The 26,215-nt window shown below is 36.7% G+C and overlaps 1 protein-coding gene across 2 annotated transcripts in view; it reads right to left on the bottom strand.

The window, feature by feature from the left end:
• LOC105032104 (uncharacterized) overlaps positions 1-25,401 on the bottom strand; it is a 39,257-nt gene extending 13,856 nt beyond the window's left edge. Inside the window, exons 1-10 of one of the 2 annotated variants that reach the window (XM_010906454.4) lie at positions 25,029-25,401; positions 24,125-24,219; positions 22,396-22,482; positions 17,513-17,559; positions 16,316-16,373; positions 13,809-13,922; positions 10,580-10,705; positions 8,972-9,031; positions 4,669-4,791; positions 3,328-3,548 (exon numbers count right to left, since the gene is read on the bottom strand). In XM_010906454.4, coding sequence (XP_010904756.1) covers positions 3,328-3,548; positions 4,669-4,791; positions 8,972-9,031; positions 10,580-10,705; positions 13,809-13,922; positions 16,316-16,373; positions 17,513-17,559; positions 22,396-22,482; positions 24,125-24,206 — 918 coding nt within the window. In that variant the 5' untranslated portion in view covers positions 24,207-24,219; positions 25,029-25,401. The remainder of the gene's footprint in view (positions 1-3,327; positions 3,549-4,668; positions 4,792-8,971; positions 9,032-10,579; positions 10,706-13,808; positions 13,923-16,315; positions 16,374-17,512; positions 17,560-22,395; positions 22,483-24,124; positions 24,220-25,028) is intronic. The other variant, XM_010906455.4, reaches the window with a different exon arrangement.
• Positions 25,402-26,215: the final 814 nt, after the last annotated feature.

The following is a 26,215-nucleotide window of genomic DNA, read 5'->3' as shown; positions in this document are numbered from 1 at the left end:
TTGTCAAGAAAGTATGCCTCAATGATTTTTCATGCATCATGGGCTGTTTTGGATGAACTGGATATAACCATCTGCAATATGCTAAGAGATAGAGTAGTATTAATCCAAGAAAGTACGGTGGTGTCTACCTTCTTCTACACTAGTTACTCTGGATTCACAATTGTCTTCTTATCGATAGTTTTAATAGTCTGAAGAGAGATCATGCTGGTCCCATCCACATGCGGAGTAACACCAAAACTCTCTAATACATTTAGAAAAACTTATTTCCACACCAAAGGTGTAGAATCTGTGAGTTCTAATAGTACAAGAGTTTTGATGTTAACAACTGATAATGTTGTGGTAAATGAAGACATGTTTGCCACCAAAAAAAAGCACCACTAGAAGAAAAAGATATGAGATTAAAAGTAATCAATAAATATCACTTCCCAAGAGAAGCCGAGCAGCATTAGATAGGGCCAGCCAGGAAAGACCAGAAAAACAGGCGGCAGCAAAAAAAAAACAGCAGCTTAAAGAGAGTCCGAGTGGTGCCAGAGAAAGCCAAGTAGAACCAAAGAACATCTGAAAAAATCCAGCGGCGGCAGCAAGAGAAGTCGAGCAACACCAAGAAAAACCAGTAGCAGTAGAGAAGATCAGAAAAAGAAAACAAGCAGCATCAAGAAAATCTAGCAGCGGCAGCAAGAGAAATCGGATAGCACCAGGGAAGATCGAAAAAATAAAACAAGCAGCAGCAAAAAAATCTAGCGACAGCAGCAAAAGAAGCTGGCCAGCATTAGGGAAGATCAGAAAAAAGAAACAAGTAGCAACAGAAAAATCCAGCGACAGCAACAGGAGAAGCCAAGCAGCATTAGGGAAGATCAACGGCACCAAGAAAAACTAGCAACACCAGAGAAGGCCAAGAGAAATCGGATGGCAGAAGAGGGGGGAGAAAGAGGGGAGGAAGAAGAGGTTTTGGCGGTTGGTGGCTATGGATCAATATCTCTAGTTAGGGTTCTGAACCTTCTCTTTCCACTCTTACTGCAGATCTACCAATTTCACCATCTTCTTTATTTACTTCACCTATTGTTCCTCCACCTTCTCATACCCACTCTATGCTCATTTGGTCCATGACAAAGAATATGAATGCGTCTACCTCCTTTCTCGCTTCTACGAGTTCTTCTCTTCCCATCAAGCCTAACTCCTTTGCTGAGGTCTTTCAAGATGCAGGTTGGTGTGCAGCTATGACCGAAAAATTTGATGTCTTATTGGCTAACTCTACTTGAGATCTTGTTCCTCCTCATCTATCAATCTCATTGGCTGCAAATGGATATATAAGGTTAAGCAGAAGGCTAATGGTTCTCTTGAGCATCTCAAAGCTCAGCTTGTGGCTCAAGGTTATAAACAGCAATAGGGCATTGATTTTGCAGAAATTTTTTCATCAGTTGTCAAACCGACTACTATTCGCACTGTTATTTCTGTTGCTTTCTCCTCTGGATGGCCACTTTGGCAACTTGATGTGAAGAATGCCTTTCTTCATGGTGTTCTCTCTGAAGACGTCTATATGAAACAACCACCTGACTCTGTAAACTTTTTTCTTCCTCATCATATTTGCCACCTACAGAAAGCCATCTATGGATGCAAGTAAGCACCTCGGGCTTGATTTTAGTGCTTTCTTTCTTTCTGAAGATTAGTTTTATTGGAAGTACTGCAAATCCTTCCATGTTCATTTGTCAATCCTCTTTTAGCACTTTCGTTCTTCTACCATATGTCGATGATATTATTGTTATTAGAAGCTTCTCCTCTCTTTTAGAGGCACTTACAGGCATTTTACAATGAGTTTGCCATAAAGAATTTAGGGTCTCTACATAACTTTTTAGGCATTGAAATCACTAGATCTCCTTCTGATCTTCATCTGACTTAACAAAAATATGCGCATCAACTGCTTGAGCATCATAATTTTCTCACAAGCCAGTTGCTACTCTATCTCCGAGTGCTCGTCTCTCAGCTCATGAAGGGCGTCTTCTTGCAAATCCCTTTCTCTATTGTCAAATTATTGGTGCTTTGTAATATCTTACTTTCATAAGATCAGACATCTCATATACTATTAATACAGTTGCTCAATATCTCCATGCACCTCGTGAGACACATGCAAACTGTTAAACATCTTCTCCGGTACATTAGCGGGACACTATCCTACGGCATTTTCATCTCCCGCTGTCTGAATCCATCACTCGTTGCTTTTTCAAATACTGATTAGGTTGGCTGTCCAAATATACGAAGGTCCACTTCAGGGAATTGCATATTTCTTGGCCCTAATCTAATCTCTTGATCAGTGAAGAAGCAGCCTACTATTTCTCGCTCCAATTCTGAAGCAGAGTATCGATCTGTAGCCTACACACTTGTCGAGACCGTTTGGATCCGTCATCTTCTTCGTGATCTTGGCATCTCCTTGTGGCACTCTATTCACAACTATTGTGATAATCTTAGCACAACACATCTTACTGATCTGACAAATCCCGTTTTACATGCCCATACAAAGCACATTGAACTTGATCATCACTTCTTGCGGGAGAGTTTAATCGGATGATTTGGATGTGGTCCATATCTCTTCTGACAAACAACTTGCTGACATCTTCACAAAATCTTTGACCACTTCTCGATTTTCGGTTTTGCGCACCAATCTTCGCCTCCATACCAAGGATGCCCAACTTGCGGGGGGATGTTAAGATATATTTAATATTTTAGTATTGCATATTTCTTTGGCATTATTGCTGTATTATTGCTGGCCCATATTGCCATATGTGTACATTCTGGTGTGCTCTATATATTTTGATCGATGAAACCCTGGAGGGCAAGCTCTTTTATCCCTCTTTCAATACATAATAGAGAGCACATCCATCTATTGATATGCGTCATTTTGAAGAAATTGCATATCCTGATGTTAGAATTGAGAAATGAGAATTGGAGCACTCAGTTTCAAAGGACCATAGGCAGCAGATAAGCAGCCATGGCGCCACCCTAGGCAAGTGCCTGAGTGGCACCCAGATGTCAAAAATGACCAAAAAGAAAGAAATATAAGCAGAAATCTAAATAAGGATACAATTCAGAAGATGAGACGCAAGATATCAAATGAGATTTAATAAGTCAAGACAAGTAACAACTTGGCAACATTTGATATCAATTCATAAATTGATACATCTTACATAAACATGATGCATAAGCATGAAGACAGGCACAACCAGGTGACCACTTTTCTTTTTAACATTGGGAGCACTTGAGCGGAAAAATAAAAAACTAATTACTAACTAGACTCTTAGCAAATAATCTAAATAAAGGTAAGGTGTTTCAGACCTTCGTTTGAGGAACGTCATTCCTGTGAACCTCACACAATAATTTACTAGAAGAGGAGACTTGAGTAGACATCATACTCTTGTCCTGCATTGATTGTGGACTTAAGGAATCATTGCCATGCTGTTCTGCACATGCCTCGCGGTATAGATGGCCCAGTTCTAACCGGAGATGATTGTTCCCTTGCAAGTGATAAATTTTGGTAGCCAGTGGAATGGGAGCATCTGATGTTGTAAAATAAAATAAATGTATCGGATCTTCTATAGCATGATAATATTTTTTTTCGTTGTAATAGAATGAAATTTTGCAGAATAAAAGTATGAACTATATATGAAAGAACTAAGACACTTCAAAAAGGAAGAGAAGTAGTGCAAAACAACATTATACTATCAAGATAAGCACATGCGTTCCCATGCCAAGACATTCCGATTGCTTACCAGAGAGGAAATCCAGCATTCATGGAGTTCAACTCATGGAATAATATGAATTAAGAAAGGCATCAGTGCAATGTAAATAATCATGCAAGATACATCATATTGACAGGACGTCTTGTATTCATTAGAAAAAATAAAGTATTAAAGTTCCACATAAAATTTACATAATCCATCTCTATTCAAAGATTATCCTATTTGAGGAATTATATCACTGTAATGGTGTCAATAAGTTGGGTTGGAAGCCCTCTAAGTCCATCAGCCATTTCACTCTTATGGCTCAGAGTTCATTCATCATAAAGTAGAATACAACTCTTTAGGGAACTACAATTTGGCTTAGGATATGTAAACTAAATCAAGTTCAATCCAGCAAATAATCCTCAGTTACCATCAACAAGTGAAATGGGTGGGATGGCCCTTACAGGGTCTATTGTAGGGTTATTCAAAGAAAGTTCCTTTACCAAATGGGACAGGATATGTTAAGCATGTGCCTTAAATAAGGCAGAGTAAGAGCGACTTCACGTAACATGGACTAACCAACTGGCGATCCTATCCACAGAAACCTACATATTTGGCATGTAATTAAGAAGTTTAAAAACTTCCCATATTGATTTTGTGAATTTCCTGTTTTGAAAGAAAAAAGGCAAGGAGTAATGACAGACTGTCATGTAGCACTATTAAATTATCTATGAGCTCAAATATTTCGAAGCAAGAAAAACCTAAGTGCTGGCCAATTCAAATTAATTAACCAAACAAGTAAATTACAAAGTAAGATGCAGTTATCAAAATTCAAGCATAACCAATATGCGGAACAGTTTTCCAGAAGTAAACGTTAAATATGTTTGATGGGCTTTGTTTGCCCCAGTAAGCATGTTTGAAAATGATAACTTCGGTAGTAAGTCAGGGGACTTACTACTCCGAAGATACTCCTTATAAATTACACCATTTTCAAGGATTTGTCCAGCCTTCTGATATCCATTCAGAGTAGTACAAGGTACTTCTGTTTCCACATTTGATATCTTGTAATATTCCCTGCCTGAAAGAATGCAAAAGAAGAAGAGTATCATGTTAGTTCAGATTTCAGAAAATGCAAAATCCAGTACACTATTGAAACTAACAAAACTAGTGAAGGATTTAAAAGGAGGCCCGCTTATCTGCAAATGGAGTGAAAGTGCATGCTTCGAGATCATCTTGTAAACACTTTGAGATCAAAAAAAAAAAATGGTTGATAGTAAGCAAGAGGATTTCCTCAATGATCTGGGATGTACAAAACTAGCTCTTAAGCTCAGCCATCTGACTATCACCAGCCAAACATGAATTGCTCTGAGCTCTGTTACTAAGTTGATAAATCCCACTATAGCAATACATTGAGATCCATTTTATTATACATTCTGATATCTTAACTCTTAAGGTTGTCATTTACAGGTTCATAAGTCAATTGAATATAAGGATCCTTTAACATTCAAATGCTGATTGCACTGTGTTTCCCATTAATAATTATTTATTAGAGGATATCACATATGCACCCAAGAAACTTCTTTTTTTCACATACAATACAAAAGCTGAGTAAAAAGCGGCTGCACAACTTTGCGTCGTTTGCTGATGTGGGTTAAAATTTTGCCGCCAAAGATACAATTTATTTTTAGTGGCCTGGTGACCATATATAGTCACACATATTACTGTACACATGGTAAGCAATCTCCTATTTATTTATGGACCAAGCATAAAGAGATAGATGTTTACTCCACATCACTAATATGAAACCATATAGCCAATATCTTGATTAAGTTTATGTTAAGCCAGATATACATTGTTAACCCTTTCCCTATCAGCTTAAGCTTTTGGATTCAATTGGTTATTGGTTATTTCGTCATATCTGACAGAGCACAGCTTTGCTGGAAGTCATGACTCATGAGTTCGAATCACTCCAGTTCAGTTATTTATTTAATTATGCCTCGTTATCTGTTATGCTGATTCTGATCCATCTCATTGTCCCACCACATACACGGTCTGGCCCACACATGAGGAGAGGGGTTGTTAGACCTGATATGCATTGTTGACCCTTTCCATTTTAGCTTAAGCTTGTAGGGTCAGTTGGTTATTCAATAATTTCTTGGGTACATTCAAACTCATCTTATTTCTTTAAAACCGTCCATGGAGTATATCAGTATAAATTATATTACTGGACTCTTTGATTAACCCCATGGTACCTGCACCCAACACCGAGAAAGGGTAGGGTTGTAACACTTGAGCATGGGTCCACAAGAAGATATTCTTTAATATGTCTAGGTGCCCTGAAAAAATCAAGAAATTTCATAATTTTATATGACTCAAATCTAGATGACATGTTTGTAAGCTAAAATTTGAGTTTCAAATTCATATGTATAATTGTAAGCCAGATAGTTGTTTGCAAAATTATAATCAGAATAGACATCAAAGTTCAGCTAAATGCAGGTACTGCATGGAAAAAAAGAACCACAATCTGTTGCCCCTCTACTCCAGGTCTCCAACAATATAAACATCTCTCTCTTCACCACATTCCATCCATGAAGCACTATGTCCCTCCATACTAAATTAGGTGAGTTACATCTCTCTAACTCTCTCTCATCCCTCTCTCTCTCCATCCTTTGCCTATAGTTCCCTCCACTTCTCTATAGCAGCAATCTACCTCAAAACCTAACCCACCAACCAACACTCTCTCCCAAATACAATCCAAAGTGCCTTTTCTTCTTCGCACTCTAACAATGCCACAACCCCTTACATACCCACCAAGGTTTTAAATCCTGTGGGACAGAGCTGTCCCAGTTTTCCCATGAAAACAATAAGACTGTCCAATGATTTACGGCAGTGGGATAGGTTAGAGGAGATACAAGGAAACAGCCCCTCTACATGCAGGGGTAAGGCTAGGTACATCTAACCCTCTCCAGACCTGCAATAGCAGGAGACTTGCACACTGGGCCATCCTTTTTACCTCTAAGACCCACAACATGCAAGACAGAGAATTGGAAGGAGGGTTCGACTCATATGGTTATGCCAACAACTTCCTAAATGGTGAAAGCCTGAAAGGCATGAATTCATTTTACATGTAGGATACTTGCACATAATGCAATTTTATCCAACGTTTGGTTCATTAATCTGATGATATTTGGATCCTGAATTTGGGTAAACTTTTGAAGCAAGTTTTTTACGAACTGATTTGCTTTAGTTCCATGAAGTTTGATTTCACATTCAATTTATGCAGCTAAACAAATGCCCGTTGGAAAATGAGAAAAATAATGTGATTTCTAATGGCAGTCAAACAACAAAAATGTTACGAATTCTAGAAAACATGATATCCCAGTTTCAGAGAATCAAGTGATCCAAGTTCTTGTGTTGAACTCCATTCATCCAAATATAGCCCTAGAGATTAGGATAACCAGACACTGACATATATAACCACCCCTTGACTGTCATACTGAAGTCCATGCAACATAGGATATATCCAACGGATCCATTTCATCATTTCACATGCTTTATATGACTGGACAACTCACATACGATTTTTAAGCATCAGCTTGAAAGATGTCAGCATGCGTAAGACAATCACTCTCATTATACCATAACAGAATCATCACTACCTATGGGCCTCAACAGCTCAAAGTGGCAGTAATTAGGTGTCCTCCAGTGCTTAAAGAAGTTGATCATCTATTGATTGGAGTTGGAAACATGGACTGAATGAACCTCCATGGACATCCACCCCAAATGAGATCTCTGCTCCTCTCTTCCTTCAGTTTTCTCTTCAGTTCTCTCTATTCTTTGTGTCTTCTTCTGTGTGATGATTACCATGTAATTTTTACTCCAAATGCAGATATATTGGATATAGAATTTCCAAAAATCTTAAAAATGAGTGGAGAATGGAGATATAACTGCAAATATTATCGGATGGTCGGAAACCTTTTACATCAAATAATAGACATCCCAAGACCAATAACAAGAAATGCATAGAGGCTTCATGAATACTTCAAAGTCATGTCCTATTTAGTTGGGTTAAATTTTGAAGGAAAACTGATACATGCAGTACAATGTGCTAAATTGCAAATGGCACCTCAAACCATCATTTGCAAGTATAATATGCAAGAAGACCTGCCTACAAGTTGACTAGCTGTGGGCAGACTTGCAGGTGGATCTTTTGCAGTGTTTGGTTGCCTGAAGTCATCTAAAGTGCAGCAAGATGACTCACAGAGAAGGGGATTTGCAGCAAGATGACTCAAGCAAAACATCTCCAAGTCAAATGCAGCACTTTAACAGTGGATGAGCAAGGGACTACCTACAGCCCCTCATCCCACCCACAGAGTTCTCATTGCCTCCTGACCCCAACAACCCAAAGACCTCAATCTTGCACTTCGCTGACCTCTAGCAACTGAATTCTAGTGAGTAAACTTGGGATGCTATGACTAGAATGGCAAGCAACCAAACAGAAATTAGTAGTTTTTGCAAACTCAACAACATGAACCAAATATAACACCTGTGACATGAAATGCTGCACTCCAACTTCTCTGCAACTTCAGTTGTGGTGCAATTGAAATAGCAGGAACAAACCACCTCTTAAATGGACGTGTCCTCCCAATTGTCAGCATCAAATTATAGTTTGTAAGATGTTTTAATCCCGCATAGGCATTAAACAAAAGGTTTGCACTTGCTTGAGAAGGCAGGCATAAAACAGTTAAAACCAGGGTATATCATGTTGCATTAAAGCAAATAGCACAGAATTGAACAATTAAGCAGCCCTTTTCTTCCAACAAATTAGTTAGGCTTTACATCCCTTTGGTGAGATTTATTCAAAGGAAAAATACAATTATTTTGTGGCCATAAATGCTTTCCTTTAAATAAAAAAATTAAATTTATTCAAATGGTTACTGCATTACGTTGGATAGCAATTAAACAGACAAAATAATGGAGAATCCAAACAAAAAAGAACATTAATTGAAAGATATATTGCATGATCCATAGTCAAATTGAGCAACAACAATCCCATAAGGATTTTAAAAAAGTGATCTCACATAACCAACAGAGAGTTCCTATTAAACATATGATCTGCAAACAAATATTTCTACATGCCCAGATATAAATTTGGCAATCTTCGTGAAATAATGCAAATGATTATTCGAAAATACATGTAAAATATAGAATTTTCAATTTCAGAGAATATATTGCAACGGCCAAACAGTTCGCAGTACCTCCAATGCCAATTTCAGAAGCATCAAGTGCTGTGGTATGATCAACTGATGCTGGTGTCCCTACAGAACAAAGAATTGATGAAGATGAACCTCATGAATACTCAAGAAAAGCAATTCACTTTGATGAGTTCCCTCAAAAAAATGAGTCATGCTTCTTTTAGCATTCACACAAGTAAATCTATAAGACATTCCTGTTCAATTCCAAGCCACAGTTAGCTCATAAAAATAAGCAATAGTATATTGGAGATTACCTACATGATAAGCTAACTAAATCCTTTACATCACAGGACAGGGATCAGACAAATACTGACCAGAAAGAAAAGAAAAGGGTGAAAGAGCATCAAATGGGAGAAAATAGTGGAATAGAAAGGAGGAGAGAAATTAACAAGTGCTATGTGTCTAAGTGGAATAACCAAGACCAAATCAATATAAAATAGTGAGGTTGGCTCAATAAAGTGGGAAGGACTACAGTAGGCCATAGGCTACTCAAATGTTTAACTTACAAAAGAATAAAGAATAGAATGATAAAGACTTAATTGAGAAGCCGAGAACAATTTGTTCGATATTAACCAACTGGATAAAAAGGCAATCCAGAGATCCAACAGATAGGAAGAAACATTGAAAAGAATGTGGGTAAAATGGGGTTTAATCGCATTATTCAAGAGCCTACTCAAAAATCAACATATAGACCATTAATCTTCTCTAATATGAACAAAGTCACTTGTCTCACTGAACTACAAAGAATTGTGGGCAGCCAGTGGTGCTCAAGCTACAAAAGTCTAGAGGCATGATAAGCACGAAGAGGACGCTCTGATAACAATAGCTAAAAGTTGAGATTCTTTACCAATCTCAGGCAAAACTATCTAGGAGATTCTGTGAGAAAATCTCAGACAACAATTTGGGCTTCCATGATTCCTTAAGAAAAAAGGGTTAAAATGTACTATCATGATGCAATACCACATGATAAAGAAAAAAATAAATACTGAATGTAGAGACACAGTGTATCCATGCAAACAGTAATCCTGTCCTTGCGCATTTGCATTCAGCTGTATTAACATTTCACAATATTGATGATTGGATGCTCCCATCTTCATAAAAAAATGTATATATTACAATCTTTCCATACTTTGAGGTATGATTATATCTTAAGACATGATGCAAAAATAACTCAAAAATGCCAAAACAATTGAAAAGCCTTATTCTTTACAAATACATATCTCTTAGCACTGACAAAAGAGCATTAATATTTAATTATAGACCAATATGAAAGGATATAAACTTTTTTCTGAGACTAGGAGGGTCTACTCCCCACCCTTTCTACTCTACACCCACCCCACTTGGGGACTCCAACCAGAATCGAGCATGCAACCTCTTGCCCCAAGTGGCAAGAGGCGATACCATCCAAATAAGAGCTCAGCATAAAGGATATAAACTATTAAAAGTTGTAAATTTCATTTCAAGAAGCTAAAGGATCAACTGATCAAGCAAAGCTCATACAAACAACCTTAAGAATCTGTAAATTTATAGGATTTGACCAAAAAATAATTTTAAAAAAGTTAGAAAAGCAAAAATAAAATGAATGAACGAGCAGAGACAATGAGGACATACTTTGAGATTCTCCAGAGTGTGAAGATAGCATGCCACTCTGGTTATCAAAATTTGATTCTGAAACACCAAGAGCATTCCCATCCATTGACTCAGATTTTTCTTGCTCTTCTACAGTTTTTCGTTGATCTAGGAAATGTCAAGATCTATAACCAAAGACTTCTCACCATAGGAATCATCAATGACTAAAAGCAAAAGTCTAATTGATGAACAAGAATCAGAAAAGGAGTACATGATAGTATTGTATCATGAATTCTTAATGTCACCAATCTATCACCATCTTCGAAGAAAGATAGAGGAGAAGATAAATACAAATATACTGTACTCATGAAAATCTAATTTGCACTGATCATAAGTGAGAGTCACTAATGAGACCTGCCGATCCGATTATATTGAATGAAAGTCATCTTCCTTCATGACTCTACCGTTGGGCTTTGGAGCAGAGTAGGCTCAAATTATTCAATGTTTCAGTAACAGGCCTTTCTCATATATTTGTCTGTAGTTAAGCACTTTTTCTAGCAGGCACATATATCCTTCAAAAGAAGACCTTATAAGTACTTTACAGCACACAAAAATAAAGCATTATTCCATTCCTTATCCTCTCTTTATCAGAACATAGTGAAAGATCCTTGATCCCATGTCAATTTTGAAGATTTATGTGATACTGATGCAATGTAGAAAACAATCTGTACACCAAAGTAAAGACAATTAATATATATCCGATGGCAGCATCAGAGATATTGCCCTTCTCTGCTTTGTGTTATTTACTGGGGCAGAGTGGATGATTGTAGAGCTCTCAGTAAGCAGCAGTTATGATTTGTTCTGTGACAGATTCAGCTTTCATTATCACCTAAAGACAAAAACTAAAAGCATATCAGTGGATGACTGGATTAGAAATGTGTCAATTATTTGTACATAAAGCTACATTTTCTGAAGGAAATTGATTCAGCTAAACTAATTGTGTATTTTCTTACCATAATTATGTCTTCCAGGAATTATGGCTGATAAGTTTATAAGACAATTTCCGTTGAAAGGACTTCACTATGAGGAGATGATTTATCATGAATCACGAATGGAACGTAACAAGATGGAAGACAGTGCTATTTGCTTCAGAAATTTTATCGAACTTGACACTTCATTTTGCAATAAACAAGATCCACTGTTAGATGGTGGCGTCAAAAGCTTTGTCGGTTTCTTCTCTACTTGCTATTATCCAGGCTTGCAAAAGATGGGACTTGAACACCCTGGTTCCATCAAAGATGATCTAGAATTCAGAAAGCCATCCCAAAAACTGTGGATACTTGTCTCCAGAAATCTTTACAGATTCGGCAAGGGAAATTTTTTCCTAACATTGCTTGTTCAGTGGAAGAGTTCGAAGATCGCTGCTCTCGCTTAGCTTATGAGAAACACCGATAGATACCTCCAGAAATAGGAAAAAGATAATGGTGCTGGGATGTTCACTATTAAATGTTCTAATGCTGTCCTACCAGATTATGGATTGTTTTTGATGAAAGTAGGCATTTCCATAGATCTCTTTCCATGGTGACATAACCATCATTTTCTTGCCACAATTTGAGAAGAATATTTTATTTAGTAGCAACCTAAAGCTGACAAATTAGAAGTTCCACCAATTCTCTCCTTGGTTGTAACTCCTGTTTTGCAGCCAACAGAGTATTTTCATCTTAACAAATCAATAGTAACACTCATAGTTCTCTTACAACCCAAAACCAAGGTCCTCAAAACCAAAACCGGGACCCGTACCAGTCCGCGGCAGTATGAGTTGGTACGGATCCATATCGGACCAGACCAGTGCAAACCGACACAGAAGAGAAGAAAGGAATCGGAGAGGAGGAAACGAGAGAAAGAGGGAAGGAGAGGGAGAAGGGGTGAGGGAGGGAGAGGGAGGCTGGAGGATATGCCGGCAGTGGTCATAGGCGGGCCGCGAGCGCGCTCGAAAGTCCACCAAGGCCTCCGCTTCCTCCGCCAAATCTCGATCAAGAGAGAGAGAGAGATAAAGAGAGAGGAGAAAGAAGATGAGGGAGAGGCAACCAATAGAGAGACTACCAATGGGCCTCTGGCTGGCCACTGTAGCTGTTGGACAGCAAAATCGCAGCTTGCAGGTCCACGAGCGTGAAATATAGACGATCACCCCTATTTTATGGGATTTTTTCAAAAAATTCCAGCCACAATGAAGCCGACAATTGATTTGCAAAAGTGAAGCCAGCACACCCATTGCCAACTTCATTGTTTCTTCGATTTAAAAAAAAAAAAAATTGAAATAGTGAAGCCGGCAATGAGTTTGCTGGCTTCACTATTCATCATCGTTTAAAAAAAAAAAAAAGATGATGAACAAGGGCGATCACCCATGTTCCACGAACACGGCTCCGTCCATGCCTTTTCCACCGTCTAATGGCCATGGAGGCCATCCGGCACCCTCCAGCAACCTCTCCACCGGCTGCGCCTCCTTCCGATACTATCGCTCCCCCTCTCTCTCTCTCTATCTCTCTCGATTAAATGCCCTATCGGACAACACCAAGCCATGGAAGCCTCTACGACCCTCCAACGGCCTCGACGGCCACCACCAACCATCCGACGACCTCAGCGGCCACCACTGGCCCCTCTTTTTCTTCCCCTCCTCTCTCTCTCTCCCTCTCTTTCCTCTCCCTCATCCAGTGTTCTGAATTGGCCAGCCAAACCGTCCCAATTTGCAGTTGGCATGGCTCAAAATGCCCTGAATTGTCTGGTTCGGCGATCGGTGCCCAGAACTTTTTGATTGGATAGAATTGTCCCATCTCAAGAATCTCTTCATCACTTCCAACATGTCCGCTAGCATTTCCAATGCTATCTAGGATTCTATGCTCTCTATCAACACCATATTGAAGTTATGCTATATCTTTGTTATGGAACTTTTACAAAAAATTAGTTTCACCAACAATCCCTTCATCCCATCTATATGAGGTCAGCTAGGACAGAGTTGAAACAAGCATCAAAGTGATCAAACCCTTAACCTTAGTCAGTGCTATCCAAGGATCCCTAAACTCAGAAGTCTAGACAGAGAACTAATTCATGATAAATTATAAGCTATTGTGAGTATGTGTAAAGAAAAAATACATAAGCCAAACAACGAACTTGAAACATATTCCTTGTTCTTTCAAAGGTTAGTAAGCCTACAGAAGGAAAATTTTAAAAACAAATTATTACCTAATAACTAAAATATTTAATAAAAGGATACTGCCATTAGTTGCTTGTGATATTTTTCTCCCCTTCCTTGGAGGCTTCTTATGACCAGAACTACCATCAAGCTCCAGAATAATGTCTTTCATAGAGTTTAATGACCTACAGCGCTCTGCAGGAATTAGACATTTATTCAATGAACCATCACCCCACCAGTTGAAAATTTCAGTAACATAAGCAGACGCTAAACAATCATGAGAGAAAATATGTTCATTGTTTAACTTGTATTCAGAGGGGAAAAATTCATTATGTAACATGATGGATGATTCGATATTCAAGATTAACACTAAATGATTCAATAATCAACATTGACCATTAGAACATTAAGAAGAACAGAAGGCTATAGATTTGTACACTAAAAAATTGTAAATTACAGCTATCAATGAATCCACTGGATACAGGTTCAAGTTCTACATCAACTTAAACAAGGAAGATCTGCCACATATTGATATGGTCTCTAGATCCAAAAGAAGAGAAAATGTAAAATCTTCTTAAGCAACAGATATGGTCAAGAACTTAAGATTGTTCACTGGTAGTTTGCTATATAAATGTATCTTTTGGAAGGCAAATATCACGTATCTATCTAATCATAAAACCAGAAAAACAAATTTACTATATTTCATATGAATTTGCTTCAGTGTTGTCTTCCAGAATTTTAAATTTATTAGAAAATGACCAATATAAGATCCAAGAGTGTTTGTGGAAAATAATTGCCTTAAGCATTAGAATTGGACTAGTGAAATTGTAACACCATTGTAATTTGGTCATTTCCACTTTTGAGACCTTGAATTGAGATGGACTTGAGTAAAGTATGTGAATATGAGAAATACCAGTTCTATGCACAAGTGGATGTTAAATTCAGAGATATTGCTTTAAATGATCTATTTTGTTGGAAAAAGTCAGGATATTGTATTCTAAGATGAATTTGGCTGATGAGGCAAAATTTTTCAGCAGGTTTGGTGAGTCTGTTGTGCAAATATCAAGCCAGATTAATACAAGGATTTAAATGATAACCCATTTCATTACATATCATACAAGAGGCACCACGCTAAAGGACAATAGACATGATATAGAAAGTTGCTCTACCAAATTTGCCGTGATTATGGACCCGACAATTCGATAACAATGCCAGAAACTAGCAAGGGCCAGACAGTAGGATCAGAGGTCGAAAATCATACAAATAGGTGACTACTACCCCCTCCCCCAGGGAAAAGGAGGATTAGCCTTTCTCAAGTTTACAATTGAATGCTGTATTATTTTCGTAAAATCAAAATATGATTAGCGAACATTGATATATGGGCTTTTTCAGTACAATTAATAGATTAAACTTAATAATAAAGAAGGATCAAAATATTTAGTATCAAACCAGTACTGACCAAGGATGGGTATGGCATGCATCGTATCGAGGATCTGTATTGAAAAAGGGGTATCGATAGGCACAGATAAATATGGCCAAATAAAAACCCTAAAAATGGCATTTTGTCCTTCAAACTCTGGTTTGGGGTTTCTTATCATTTTTGCTATATTTTTGCAAAAAAAATAAGGTAGGAATATCAGTTTTGCTGCTTGAGTTACGGTTTTCTGTGCATGCTGAGGTCAATAGCAAGCATTTTTGTCAGACAAGTTACACAAAACTTGGAAACTAGAATACATTTAAAAAATATATGTTTTAAAATTAGCAATTGAAATGCAATTAGCTTTACAGAAATCATCAGTGGCATGGTTTAATGGACGGCATGCATTAACTTATTTATTCCATATTTTTTATTAAATCCATTACCTTTTATCACTTTTCTTAGTTTTTCAAAATTTTTGCAGCCCCAATCGAAGGGCATGTTCACTTCATGCACTTGATTAATGCACTGATGTTATGTGCATAAGTAAATCAATTTATCTTCCATGATTAATTTTTAAATATACTTTAATAAGTACAAATAAAAAAATATTTTCAAAGGAGTTTTCATAGCATATCCATATATATGTTTGGTGTGTAGTGTCATGTAAGTTTTTAGCAATAATATGCTAACATTCGTTGTAGCATGATGCCTAATATTGTAATATTCTGGCCACTATCCACAAGCACAAAATTTGATACTTCATTCATAAAGCCATTCTTACAATGTGGAATTGACATGGATATGGCTTTCAACAAACCCTTCCCAACTTTGCAAAATAGATAGATAATAGAGTGAACACACCTACTTGCATTTGGTGGGCATTCATGGCATCATATTAAATATTCATGATATAATGGAGTTCGAACAGCGTTTAACATGGTTCAAAATTAACCATCTTTAACAGAAATAGAATTCAGTCATTTTGCATGCTCAACTCCATTTCCAAAACATTCATGCCCCAGAAGAAGTGGGGCTGGAAATGCAAATTATAATCATAATGAACAGTTTTCCTTTGAAAAAAAAGGAAATTTCTATGCCATATACACCACAAGTAAGCATAAAAATAATAGAAAAACATCATTGTAGAAAATAAAATATAAGCTGAAACCTGCATGAGCTGCATATTGACTGGCTTTGACTGGCTTCTTGCAAGCATTGCAACAAACCTTTATCATAAATATAAACATCAGGAATAACATATGAATTGACAAGAACAACAAAACTGAAATAACACATCCATTCAAAATAAGTGTATACAGATCAAAGTCATCAGACTAAGATGTGCAGTGAACTTGGAGAATACAGTTGATGAGATAAAAAAATATTATGGCACAACAAAACAGGCGCTTGTTTCTTAATATTTTCAGTTTTTCATGACACAAAATGGCTTAAATTGATCACTTAGCATGGTGCAGTTCAGTCTGATTAGTTGCGAATGAGCAAAAGTACAGAAGGTTCTCTAGAGATATTCAGTATTGTGGCCACTATTTGCAGAAAATAAGTCGTCAAAACAAGCAGCACCACTTAAAAAGTTTAACTAGTTAAAATGTCATATTAGTTCAAAACTTCAAATGACACTGCAGTACTGCACAATCAGCATTAAAACAAAACCGCATTTTCGCTTGTATGACATTATGTAAGGGTTTAAGATATTGATTCAACACATGGAAGATGAAACAACTGACAACTACACTAAGATGAAGTTTAAAGCATCAGAATTTAAAATTATTTATTAAAAAAAAAAAGCTGAAAACCCCAATGCCCATGCCATAAAGTGTGTGCCAGTGCTGCAATGCCTGTGCCTGCTGAGTGCCATATTCCATTACTGCAGTCACACTTTGGATTCAGATAAGTCATAAGTTCAAGTCTTGGGTCATGACAAATTATGATTTCTAAGGGCTCATCTGTTGCAAAGATTCCGCACATATAACACTTCTCTATTGTCAAGTCCATCCTTTGCATGAGATCATTGAGCATGAAATGATAATTAACCACATGGCTGTTTTGCAAGCAATGCATGGGAATGACAGGGGAAAAAAAAAACTTTTTGCAATAAATTCTTATGTCAAAGATGAAATATAAAAGATTTTGTGTAACAGCTATACACCAAATTCAGATATTCAAAGAACAGAGAAATTTTCCAAGCAGTGTAAGATCAAACGAAGACCGTGAGATGAAACTGCCTTTAACTTCACAATACAGGCTCCACCGGACTAAATAGACCCAACATCAGCACCAAACTGTTTGAATATTTTTATTTCTTGATGATAGCTAAACTATCTATAACTTCTTTTAAAAAAATTACCAGGTGCAAGGGATCTGTCAGTGGTCTACAATCAAAGACATGCATATCTGCAAAAAAGGAGAGCAATAAACAAATAGAAATTCACTACCAGCAAAACAAGGACAAAGTTTTATGATATAAGATGTAATAGAAATCTAAAAATACTAGCATCATACTCCATTTTGGTGCAGAAGTTATCCAACAAATGGAAACAAAAGAATTTTAATCTTCACCTTCATGAAACACCAATAAACAAATATTACCTTATAATTCCTTTCAACATCATAAAATCTTTTAGATCGACTAATAGCAATAAGAATTAGTCTTTCAGAATTTTCTTTCTAAATCATAAAAACAATTGTTCAAATGGAAAGCCACTATTTTTCAGAATCATCAAATGAAGCATCTTCCCCTTTTATAGATGTTATTACAACACTAGGTGGATGGCCATGTAGTAATCCTAACAAAACAGTAAACTCCTTTCCTATTGGATGATAAGAGATAATCTAATTGTTCTTAAATTCACAAAGAAGCTAGACTGCTAGACAAAGATCAATACCAAGGCAATCAAATGATGCAGAACAAGAGAATGATATTAAATTGAAATGCACGAAGAATAAAGAGTGAAAAATGGATCATAATAGTGGGATTAATATTTTAAAAAAAAAATAGCCCATCAGGTTTTACTAATGAAAAGCTGAAGGGATAGGTAAACTACAAGTGAAGGAAAAGAAACCCTTAGTTTAGAAAATGCAACCAACAAAAAGGAAGCACAAAAGAATATTAAATTGCTAGATAAAGATTTTAAATCCTTTAGGATGGGACTGTCCCGGTTTTTCCATGGAACGGGACACACCGCCATCCTACTCTATTCCAACACTTGGGACAGAGGATGTCACAAGTCTCAATTGGGATGCTAGAACGCTAGCGGGACGGCCCTGTCCTGACATATGGGATGCTATCCCATCCCGGTATCCTGCAAGACGTCCCGCTAAGACCTGAATCTTTGTGCTAGATCATGTCAAAGACCCCAAAGAATAAATCACATACAAAAAAAAATGCTGGTATCACAAAGCGCAGAACCAACTTGAAATGTCAACCTCACAAGATTAGAGGTTCATAGTTCATCCAATTCTTATGGTTAAAACAAGCGAAGTCAATGTAAAAAAAAAAATAGTAAAACACAATAAAGTAGGCAAATGAACTAAAATTTCTACTGTAAGCTACTAAGAGATACATCATGGAGGGGATTGAATAAGCTAGCAAAGTATTCTATAGACATGAAAAATAAATGAGGACCTCAAAAAAGTGATATATCAAAGATTTCGTATCCTAAAAATAAGCATAAATTTTGACTTTCCATTTAGACAACTCAGAAGGTAGACTAGTCCACACTCAGAGTTCTGCATGGGTTGAAAGAATTTAAGCAGCACCTACAAAAAAATGAAAAGATGTATGAAACCTATAAAAAAATTTAAAAGAAAAAATTCATAGCGCCACCCAAAAATCAACATTGAACCTATGGTGATCTTAATACACATGGAGCAAAAAATGAAAGCTCCAAATGGGACTAAAATGAATTATATAAAGGATGATGGAGAAGACATTACAGGCAAAGGTGAAGCAAGAGATCAATAGCCAAGTAGAATTGTTAGATCCAAGTTCCTCAAATTCAGTGAAGGAATATTAACCGAAATCAGGTTATCACAATTCTGATACAGACGAAGTAGACAAACACTAGAGAACTTAGAGGTTTTCCAAAGCCCCTATATCCTAGTTTAAATTTGGAGAATATTCCTCATGCTAATGGTGATGCCCATCTTCAATAATAACAATGAGCAGAAGGCTGAAAACAAAAAGTATCTCATCTAGCTTCAAATCGATGTGTTAATAGGCAAATTGTAACAATTCTCCTGACGTATACCATTGATGCTTTCAAAGGTCTCTTTAGGATGGCCCAGCCTTTGCATAGGACAGATCCAAGCCTTTTACCATGGCACCAAGAAATAGCCCCTTCAAGCAAAAATGGACCATTGAAGATGTATTATCCCACATGTAACTATTTAGATGGTGAAAATCTCTACTGCTTTGTGCCACAGCATGAAGCACCCAAAAGTAATTCAATGTGGAGTCCCGTATCTTGGAGTCCAACTAGCATTATTCTAGCAGCATAGCATATTATATGGGGAAAAAATTTATACAATTACTTTGATGTTGATACAAAATGATGCAACCCCCATATCAAGGGATTTTTTTCTTCTCAATGCATGATACATACTAACAATAATTTTAATGATTTCCTAAAAGAGTAACAAAAGTTTATTCACTACTATTGAAAATTTCGAAAAATAGAAAACACAAACATTTAAAAACTAATATAATTTAGATAAATTATAATATACCTTCATTAAAATCAATATATGATAAGCAATGTCTAGAGTATTCATAATATTAATGTCAATCTTGTTTTCATTAATATATTTTTTGTGAGCCACGTCTGCATATGCACATGCGTAGAGGAAAATGACTTGAAAATTTGAGGAATTGAAAATTCCTGTCTTATAGTGAGTCCCATTTTGAATGCAGGTTTGCAAAGGATATCAGACAATCCAAAATGTGTCTAGGGTGATATTCACTTGCATGGCATCATGTTTTAGCATAACCTAAATGTTTTTGGCCACCCCTTGATTAAAACCCTGGCCCCACCCTCATCCTATATCATATATAGAATCTATATTATATACATTAAAACGAAAGCTTCAGCCACCATGTGCCATGTTTGTAGCTTTTCCATCCACCACGTGTAGTTTTTCCCAGTGCAAGAGCCCGAAGAAGAGATGGTGCCAGAGAGGGTACCATGGGAGTCACGAGCACCATGGGAGTCACGGGCTTGGTCCACACAGGATAATAAAAATCATCTATTATTGTTTTTTCTCCCATGGGGATTGAGCCCGTGAGGCTGTGACCCTCACATGACCCTTTCGGGTTCTGTCTCATCTTCTTGCCTGCCGCCATTGGCAATGTTAAGGGGCTAGAATTGTTTGAAGCCCAGAAAAGGAATAGGAGAGACGAAAAGCTATTAGTCCTACAACCTAAATAATTTCAATATATGGTAAATGAACTTTTACATAGTATCGTGAATCCACATAAGAATGCAATAATTTGTTCTACCAAGCCTAGGAAGGGTTGTAGTCGTTCGCACGAAGGAAGGGGACTCATTTGTTTGCACGAAAGATACCAAACAAATATGCCGCTACTTTTCAGAAGATAAGAATGCAATAATTTGTTTTACCATGCCTAGGAACGGTTGTAGTGGTTTGCGCGAAGGGGACTCATTCTTTTGCACGAAAGATACCAAACAAATACGCCGCTACTTTCCGAAAGATTTAAAGATATGTATGTTTATTCAAAAAAACCTTTCTAAAAAAAAAAAAGTCTCTCCAGAGTTGAACTCTCATACAATCCTTGAAAAAGATTCTTTCTTTTGAAAACCCAAGCTTCATATGGCAAGAAAGGATCTCGGCTCAGAAAAAATCGATTCAAAATCTCAGTAGTTCCTTATATGATATAATAAATTCATCATCAATATCCCCTCTTACTATACATTAATATATATGTATATTAAAATGGAGGCTTCTGCATTGGCAGAGCCTCCGTTTGACAATGCAGAAGCCTCTATTTGACATATGGACATCTTAAGAGAGAAGAGCTCGAAGCCAAAGACGGTGGCAAAGGGGTCTCCTGGCCAAGGGACTTGACAAGGCCCATGGCAATGGCAGTCTCGCTAGTGCCAGACTGGCCGACGAGGAGGATGGCATGGCAGACGATCTTGTCCTTACCAATGAGCTAGAGGATAAGACTAGTAGCCTTGCAGATGGACTACTAGCCGACCATACCCTCGGAGATGGTGCAGGCCTCCAAAGTGGAGTCGAGGCCCAGGTTGCAGATATGTGAGTGGGTGCCGATACACTTGATCCGAATAAGATCCCGAGTTTCCAACTCTCTGAGAGTCTCTTGGGCTCTGTCATGGCAACATAAAGAGAGAAGAGAGAGCGAGCTCCGAAGGCACGGACAAAGTAGAAAAGAACGAATGCTAATACCGAAAGAAGGTGAGAATTTTACGAGCTAGGCGACAAAAGGCCCATGAAAACTCTTAATTTAAAATATATATATATATATAACTTATAAATAGCTTATAATCCACACCATGTACAAAATATATATTTTTTATTATTTTAATTATTTTTGAAATATATATAAAATAGATATTAATATATCAATAAAATAAAATATTTTTTCAAGAAAAAATCACATCCTGTGCATGGCACGGGGTTATAAGCTAGTAAGTTTGAAAATCAAAACACTTTTAAATGTTTTCTTTTGCTAACTTCTACAGACTACCCAAGAATCTGTTTCCATGATCTTGCTTCCTGTTTGCACAACACCAATTATAAATATCATTGTGGTAACTTCTTGAATGAAGAGAAGTTTTGTTTGTTATTAGTTCACAGCATGCATGCTACATCTAAACTAGGAAAGATAGGTATGCATATTATGGCTTTATTATATAGTTTAATACATTTTTCAATCAACTATTCGAACATAGCAGATGCAGGGACTCATGTTACAGATGAAAATGTTAGTTTATGCACCAGGCAGTCCATGTTACTTGCATTATGGCATACTATGCCTTTGAACACCTACTGACCTAGAACAGTGGCACTGAGCACAACTGCATTACAAACAATATCTGTGAAATTTCATGACATAGCTGCACAAAGGAAGCAGAAGGCAAACAAGACAGAAAAACAGGAAAAGACATCGGAATATAAATTGAACCATAAGAAAATTTCTCCACTAAAAAGATTGATTGGTAAAACTGGAACCAGAATTGTGAAATTTACCTTCTTCTTCAAGTAAATTTGCCTCATCTGCATCATGAAACTCCTTATGAATGGTCTGAGCAGCAATCTTCTCATAGCTGTCTTTTTCTACCAGAAAAAAGAAACACAATGCAGTTGCTTTCAGACCAAATATCCAGAACACAAATCTGTACCTTTCTTGGTGTGCATATTAGTCTAGGACTTCAGTGAAAATCATATACAAAAAGTTTCAAGATAACACAGGACCAAGGTTTGACTGACACAATATGAATTGCTGTCATGGCCATGAGGAAGCAAATAACCAAGAAAAAGCATGGAACTATGCAATTAAAATAGAAGAACATAAGATGGTCATGGTCATGGTTGTAGTTACAATACATGTGCGAGGAAGCAATATACCAATGAAGGTGCATGTTGGGAAAAAAGTAACAGAGAAATGATTAAAATAGTGATAGAGTGTCCAAGAAGGATACAAGGAGGCCCAAGTAAGTAAGAGTACTTGAAAATTTGTCAAATATAAAAATGGGAGAGAGAAGTCTTGAGCTTGCATGACTACATGATAGAGATTCATAAACCTTATGCAAATTGTTGGGACAGGGCTTGAATTATGGTTATGATTTTAAAAACAGTGGACAATTAGTGATTCCATTTACCACCTGAAAACAATGGAAAAAGATATCTCCATATATCTTCAGGCTGATCAACTTTCTTGATCACAAATTGCCTTTCTGAATCTTTTCAATTTCCTTTTTCATTCTGTTGAATACTATATAATGGAAAAAAAATCCAACATTCTCAGTTAAATTAAGCATCATGTTTTCCCAGTAATTCTACTCATTTACGCTTCCATGGATAACATTTATCCTTTTCTTTTCCTTTCACTGCATTTTGAAAAAAAAAAAAAATTGCAAAGAATTCCCTTATCAATAGCGAGGATTTCTGCTTCGATCTAATGAAAAAGAATTGGAAGCTTAACCTTAGGTATATGTGTTCACCTGGTACCATGGACATAGCAAACATGCTTGCTTGTGGTAAAGTCTAAAAGATAAGCAATTTTCTCCTTTTTTATTTCCCAAGTTTTTCACTGAAAAATGAAAAAAGCCTAAACCTCTTGCTGCTATCTTAATCGAAAGGAACTTAATGATTTTGGTCAAACATGAGCATTTATGAGAGTCCTGATAATTTATTCAGGTTTTGTGGTTTGGTTAGCAAATGGAAACAATATCAAACTGGAAACTACAACGGTGATTCTTTTCTCAATAGTTGGAAAAAATTTGATACACAGATTCTTAGACGATAATACAGCAACAGGACAAATTTATAAAGGACATCAAATGGGACATGAAGTGGACGAAAGAGGGATATTTAGCCGTTTGCATTTTGGATTCCCAGGTACAATGTGGGATACTGAAATTTTCTTTTGACTGCCAATTGTTGATCATTTTTGCTAATACCCCACCTTAATATGAATGTGCATCAAGTCAAGTTGTATTATAAGCCTTTAAATAGGACAAAAGCATCCCTTTGTGAGGAGGAAAATAAAATAAAATATGGCTTCTGGCTGCATGGTAGTTCTCTTACCATATGGCAGTTCAACTAATTCTAATTGGCATTTCAACCAAGCTAAAGCCCATAACGGCTTGAACAAACAGATCAAGCAAGGGTTCTAGGCATGCTTCCAATGTTGTAAATATTCTGGAATTATGAGCATGTGACTAACCAAAAAAAAAAAAAACTTTCCCATAAATACCTGGTGTAATTTCTGGACAACTTCGAACAGTGAGAAGCCTCACCATGGCAGCCATTCTTCCACACCCAGTCTTGCATACCATTGAGTCAAGCAATCTGTGGTTGATACGAGCCCATCAAATTACATAATATTCCAAGCAAAACAATATTATATATGTGGCATTCCCAGTAATATCTACTACAAAATTATTAACGTACAACTACATTTTCAGATAGAAAGAATTCTTTTTATGCATAAATCCCCACACATCAGTTCCCGTTAACAAACCTTGCACTTCAAGTAGATGAGATGACTCGTGTATCAGCTCTATGATGTTATTCTTCCTAACTAAGAAATGTAATTTATACTTTTAACTCGTACTTTAACTGATGTATCTCGACATCCTGAAAATACTTTGATACTAGGACCTTTATGTATAAAATAGTATACTATCCTAAATATTTGGATTCAAAATCATTCTTTAGCTTGTTATGTCTTTGCAATTCTCAACCTAACCCGCAAACCTCGGAAACCCACTTCTTGGAAAAAGAAGCCCGAGTAACAGTTATTCTCATCCGACAAAAAAAATTCAGGCCAACACAAACCCCCGACACATTTATAAGCAAGTTATTAGACTAGTAACAAATTTTAATGATGGAAGAAACATATTTTTTTGCGATAAATTTTATTTTTCTCGGTTCTCATGCTTGGCTCCAAACCACATTATGGCGTAGGTCGCCTCTCCTTCCAAATTCTCGAATTCTCCATTCAAATTTCAGAAAAATTCAAGAAATTATCAAAATTGTTGCTCCCCGCGCGCTCCATCCATCCGATTGATATCATCCAAAACGGCAATAATAAATGAAGACCATCTTTCTTGTTTCCCCCAACGCACCCATAATTGGGATCAAGAAACGAAGCTCACCTGGAAATCTAATACCAGAAGTTGAATAGATCGCTAGAACGCTCGCCTTTGATTAGGGTTTGCCGATTCTTTTTTTTTTCCTCCCAATCCCTTTTTTTCCCCTTTTCCTCCTTCCCGTTCGACGAAAAGCAAGCAAGAACCCGGCTTTCTTTCTTCGTCGCTGGTTCTCTCTCCGCCTCGCCGTGACGCCAAGTTGGGCTTTGGCTTTGGCCGCGTCCGACGAACGTCGGTATGCGCGTCCAAAGAAACGGGGGAGGAGTCGCTGAACGACTCGCCGGATGGATTGATATTTCCACCCAACGTTTTTCTTTCCCTTGCGTTCGTGCATCAATAAACGCTGCTCATGTTTGGCCGGGGACAAATCAGCTTTATCCGACCGTTAAAGGAGAACCGTCTGCTGTCTCCGTTTTGTACATTAAGACGAGCATTGTTGAAACCTTCGCATACTAGATGGAACCAACCATATAACTCTGTATTTAGTGGGGATTATAGGGGAGAGAAAGGATGGAATTAAAAGGATAGATGGTTTTTATTTATTATTTGATTTAAAAAAAAAAATGATGAAAAAGAGAGATTATCCATTTATTCGGTCCCTAAAGATGGATAGTCTTCATTCATCATTTAGTTCAAAAAAATTTAGAAAAGATGAATGAAAATGGGGGATTGCTTATCTATTTGGATCCACCAATTTGTATCATCCCAAATACAAAAAGTATGGATAGAGCATGTGGAAGGTGGATTTCTGTATTAACAAAATTATTTCTTATTAATTTTTTTGATAAAATTATAATACTTTTTTATTTTTTTCATTAATATTATTTGCATATTTTAATTTTATTTATATCAATAATTCTATACTATTAAATTTTATTATCAATTATTTCTATTTTAATATATAACTAGCTTAGAACCCCATGCAATGCATGGGATACGGTCACATGTAAATACGTAATTCTCCGTTGTTCTAATTTACAGCGGTTTGGATGATTTTATTAACTATTTTATTTTAAAAATATATTTTATTTTATTGAACTATTTATATGTATGTTATAAGCTATTTATAAATTAGTTTATTTTATTTAAAACTTCACATCAAGTTCTAAACCATATTATTGCAGACATAAGAAAAGCAATTCTGAACAAATACATGAGATAGCATAAACAAAAGCAATTGATAACTTCAAGAA

Source organism: Elaeis guineensis, chromosome 1 (genome assembly GCF_000442705.2).
Source record: "Elaeis guineensis isolate ETL-2024a chromosome 1, EG11, whole genome shotgun sequence".
NCBI classification, from domain to species: Eukaryota; Viridiplantae; Streptophyta; class Magnoliopsida; order Arecales; family Arecaceae; genus Elaeis; species Elaeis guineensis.
This window is presented reverse-complemented; position numbering and strand designations above follow the sequence as displayed.